The sequence below is a fragment of the Monopterus albus genome, unplaced genomic scaffold (genome assembly GCF_001952655.1).
Source record: "Monopterus albus unplaced genomic scaffold, M_albus_1.0 scaffold3.1, whole genome shotgun sequence".
NCBI lineage: Eukaryota > Metazoa > Chordata > Actinopteri > Synbranchiformes > Synbranchidae > Monopterus > Monopterus albus.
The window spans coordinates 9,248,342-9,253,294 of NW_018127883.1; the positions used below are offsets into that span (position 1 = coordinate 9,248,342).

Here is a 4,953-nt window from a genome sequence, read left to right on the forward strand (position 1 = left end):
TGGCCATTAAAACAACCACAAAACATGCTTATCTTTATTATTGTAATCTCCCAGTCTGCTGCCATTTTTAATGAAGACAATAAAAGTGTTGATGCAGGAACGTGAACACTGTCAGCTGTAGAGTATATACACAGTATGTTGCTGTTGCTGCTTTAAGTGCTACAGGATGTAGGGCTGCACCGCTACTCGAAGCAAACATGTGGCTCCTGGCAGTAACCAGATTATCCACGATTTACTTTTGAAAAAACTACCATTAACTTGCTTGGAGAGTAAAGGTCGGTAAAACAGTGTTGCCTCCGTCTTTTGTTGTTAAACTGTATTTCTAAGTAAAATTTCATTGTAATTAACATGGACATTTGGTGAGTGCTGTGTAAAGTTCAAAGATAAGGAGAAAAGCAAATTTTTGGGGATTGATTTTCATTCCAGAAATACAGCTACAGATTGTTTTAATCCACCAACTCACTCTGCACCTTTACCATGGTAACAGCTTTTAAAAGGCATTTCATTAAGAGAAGAAATGGCCTTGGCTGCACTCTCCTTTGGTGTTCGTACTGTACCTTCCTTTCGTGCATTAAGCTGATTAGATTCTTCAGATGTCAATTAAGTGAAGCATTTTTCTCTAAATGTACACTTCACCCAAAAGCATAGGTGCAGCTGAAGCTCTAATATTATAATAAGTCTACTCAGTATTACTCAGAGCTGCTGCTGTACATTGACTTCAGAGTGATTAGCAGTTTATTTGCACTGTTACGAGAGAGTTATACTTGACTATCAGCTGCTCATGCCTTCGTATTTCTGTTTATTCAATATGCTTTTAATACACAAAATACAGTAGTGGGTCTAAAGCTCGGCATTTAAATGTGTTTAGTATTTAGCTATTATTTTGAAGGTGGAGTCATGTATTTAATTCTGTTTAGTAAATTGTAGTTCCTCCTGTTCAGGGCCTCTTAACTATATGGGTCAGGATCATACAGTTTGATACCAGCTCCCCAGTATAATTAATTGGCTTTGTTTCTTTTAAGGGTGGCACGGGGTTGTGGTGGTTAGCGGTGTCGCCTCACAGCAAGAAGGTTCTGGATTTGAGTCTGCATGTTTTCTCTGTGCCAGCGTGGGTTCTCTTCAGCTACTCCAGCTTCCTCCTGCAGTCCAAAGACATGCAGCTTATGTTGACTGGTGACTCTAAATTGCTCGTAGTGAGTGTCAGTGTGTGGGGTTGTTTGTCTACATGTCAGCCCTGTGATAGGCTGGTGACCTGTCCAGGGTGGACCCCACCTCTCACCCAGTGTCAGCTGGGATTGGCTTCAGCTCCATGCCACTAGTTGAAAGCTATAGGGTGCAGATGGCTTCGCTACCCTGACACTGCATCTCTCTACTACAGCTCATCATTCACTATATCTGATGTTTTCACTGTTGAGTGAAAACCTGTCATTTTATTTCATATATCAACTTAGCATTTCAAGTTTAAATAACAAGTTAAAGCATGAAATCCCCCTTTATTCAGAAAATCAAGTTTCTTAAACCCATTCATGTTTAAATTTGCTCTTGTGCATCATCAAACTTTGCTCCTCCTCTCAACTTCTCAGCGAACCAATAGGATATCTGACTACAGGGGCGGGTGTTTGTGTGTGTGTGTGTGTGTGGGGGGATCTGTGTGTGTTCCTGATATAATAACACTGAAAGAGAGGGGAGACCACAGTAGCCTGCAGAGTGATAATCTGCCTGTGCCAGCTCAGCGAGCTGCTGCGCTCGGCTCTCTCCATCTCTCACGTTCCCTTTCACTGTTAATCAGCTTCACACATTGTCCTTCCTGCACGCACCTTTTGTTTCTGCCTCGCTCCTTCCACTTGTGTTTCTCCTGTCTTTTTAGGGAACATTTATTTTAACTTCTTACTACACATTGTTTCGCTCCAGAGTTGAGAGATGAGACGAGAACGTCAGCTTGTTTTTGGCTGAGTAACAACTGCAGCAGATGTTTGAAGAAAACTGCCTTGAAGGGAAGAAGGAACAGTGGAAAAGAATTTTTCATTCCCGTCAGAAGTGCCAAGGCCGTGCTGCAGATAATGAGGAGCACTGAAAGCCACACAAAGCTGAGATTTTAAGACAAAACAAGACTCAATCAAAGAAGACAACTTCAAAGGAGACGATGAACACCACAGAATACCATGGGCTGAGCCAAGGCTACCACAACAAGAGCCAACCCCCAGGCACGGTGCCACTTCACAAGGACCTCTCAGCTGAGAAGGACCCATCTGCAGGATGTTACGGACAGCTGCTGATTTCCACCGAGGTTTTCCTCACTCTGGGCATCATCAGCCTGCTGGAGAACATCTTGGTTGTTGCTGCTATAATCATAAACAAGAACCTTCACTCACCTATGTACTTTTTCATTTGTAGCCTTGCTATTGCTGACATGCTGGTCAGTGTCTCCAATGCCTCCGAGACTATTGTCATAGCACTTATCAATGGAGGCAGCCTCACCATCCCCGTCACGCTGATTAGAAGCATGGATAATGTGTTTGACTCTATGATCTGTAGCTCTCTGTTAGCATCCATCTGCAGCTTGTTGGCCATCGCCGTTGACCGCTACATCACCATATTCTACGCTCTGCGATACCACAATATTGTCACTCTGCGAAGAGCGATGTTTGTCATCAGCAGCATCTGGACCTCCTGCACCATGTCTGGCATTTTGTTCATCATCTACTCGGAGAGCACCACGGTGCTCATCTGCCTCATCACCATGTTCTTCACCATGCTGTTGCTCATGGCATCACTGTATGTCCACATGTTCCTGTTGGCACGCTTGCACATGAAGCGGATTGCGGCGCTACCAGGAAACGCGCCCATCCAGCAGCGAGCCAACATGAAGGGCGCCATCACCCTCACTATCCTCCTCGGGGTGTTTGTGGTATGCTGGGCACCATTTTTCCTTCATCTCATTCTCATGATCACCTGCCCCACAAATCCGTACTGCGCCTGCTTCATGTCCCACTTCAACATGTACCTCATTCTCATCATGTGCAACTCCATCATTGACCCCATCATCTATGCTTTTCGCAGCCAAGAAATGAGAAAAACCTTCAAAGAGATTTTCTGCTGCTCACATACTCTCCTGTGTGTGTGAGCTGCCCGTTAAACGTCAGCACAGCCACAATCTGCAGGTTATTTGTCATCACTGTGGGCAGACTCTGCTCTCGCAGTCGGCTGTAAACGGTTCATAAGTAGGGCGCTCGCCTCAGGTTTTGTGAGTCAGGTTGTTGAAAGAGGTAGGTTTACAAACACCCTGTAACATAAAGTATTGCAGTTCTGTTATGCTGTGTTTTGCAGTCAGTGCGTCTAAAGTGCAATTTAAATTAAATATGACCAGAATGTGTTTGAACCAATGCACAAAATGTGGTTTAACACAACTCGCCTTTCTTGTTCTGTGTTAAAGAAAATAGTCAGATTTTTTTATAAAGATTTGATGTCTACAAAAATTATAGCACTTAAATGCACAGCTGCTGCACCACAGAACATAAATGGTACTTTATATGGTTTACTGGATATTTAACAGAGTGACATAATATATGACAGACTACCTCTGCTTGAGAATGTAATCCTCATAGTTTTACTAAGATACAGTGATGAGGAGAAAGCCATTACTACCTGCTGAATTCCCTCATGTATGCTATGCCAGAGGAGATGAAGGAACATCCTGCTCATCTAAACAGTTCGATCAGCCTGTATTTTACATAAATAGAGGTAAAGCTGCCAATGTAGAAGTCAACTGTGTTTGGAAATGGTTCGGTTCAAACTGGCTGGTCTGTTGAAAAGAGGTGTTCTATGTCATTTCCCAAGCTGCTGTCAAAAAGACAAGTACAAAGATTAAACTGGGTGCAAATACAAACTGCCACATTTCTGTTCTTTGTTGCTCAGCATGTTAACCACACATTGTTTTCTGATGCTTATGAGATTTTCCGACTTGTTTAAAACATTGGATTTTACAGGTGAAGAATCACTCACTGGGTTTGAAGGGGTGAGGACAAAAAAAGCCGATGCCAGACATGGCATTGAAACTGCTGAGCTCTCCGTCTCGGCATGTATATGTGACTGTAAAAAAGGCATTTTGTCTTAATGTTTGTGTAACGCAACAGGTTATATTTTTTTTTATATGTGATGGGTAACTTGTTGCTTTTTATCCTTGCCTTAAATCGTTGCACTGTGATGTAAAGAGCAACCATATTCTCTGTGACAGTATTTCAGAAGCTGATGTAAACAGTCTAAATGCTGTTTTTGGCTTTGCCTTAATTATATATGGCTTTTAAACTTAACATTTTTAAGCTCAGAAGAAAAACAATGTAAAACTTTGCCTGGAATTTGAGTAATGTGCCGATATGGTGGCGTTTGCTTGACCACTGCATCCTGTGAATTGCTGCTGCCACTTCAATAAATAATAATGCCACCCGAGTAACAGGTGTTTGTGAGTGTTCCTCTGAGGTGCAGGCTTTGCCCTGCACACAAGGACTCAACCTTTATTTACTTAGCACTTAAAAACAACTAAAATATGACTGAAGTGCTTTACCTGGTAAACAAAACAATACAAAACACAAACTCATTTGCTGACTCTGCTTTGCCAGAAAAAAAACCTCTTACTTGAAAACAACCATACTTGGTGTATATAACAAAAAGGTACAAAAATAATACCACTGACAAACCATAGTTGCTCATGTGAACCAGACCTGAATATTTAGTGCGGAAGAAAGATGTAGCACAGTGTGTGAGGACAGTTCCCACATAGCTTTTCATTATGCTGAATCTGAATTAAATAAAACATTTGTAACTCTGGAAAATAAATCTCTTCTCGGTGGTTTGATTGCGGCTTTAACCAGCATTGAAAATTGAGTGAAATGATTATCAGACAGGACCAGAGGATTTCTCCCTCCTATCAGCTCCTGCCTTCAGACACACGCTTTA

At 42.2% G+C, this 4,953-nt stretch overlaps 1 protein-coding gene across 3 annotated transcripts in view; it reads left to right on the plus strand.

Annotated features, from left to right (window-relative positions):
- Positions 1-4,446, plus strand: part of mc4r (melanocortin 4 receptor) — a 37,367-nt gene extending 32,921 nt beyond the window's left edge. For 2 of the 3 annotated variants that reach the window (XM_020600552.1, XM_020600566.1), the window contains exons 4-5: positions 1,023-1,108; positions 1,912-4,446. In XM_020600552.1, coding sequence (XP_020456208.1) covers positions 2,144-3,124 — 981 coding nt within the window. In that variant the 5' untranslated portion in view covers positions 1,023-1,108; positions 1,912-2,143 and the 3' untranslated portion in view covers positions 3,125-4,446. The remainder of the gene's footprint in view (positions 1-1,022; positions 1,109-1,911) is intronic. The other variant, XM_020600561.1, reaches the window with a different exon arrangement.
- Positions 4,447-4,953: the final 507 nt, after the last annotated feature.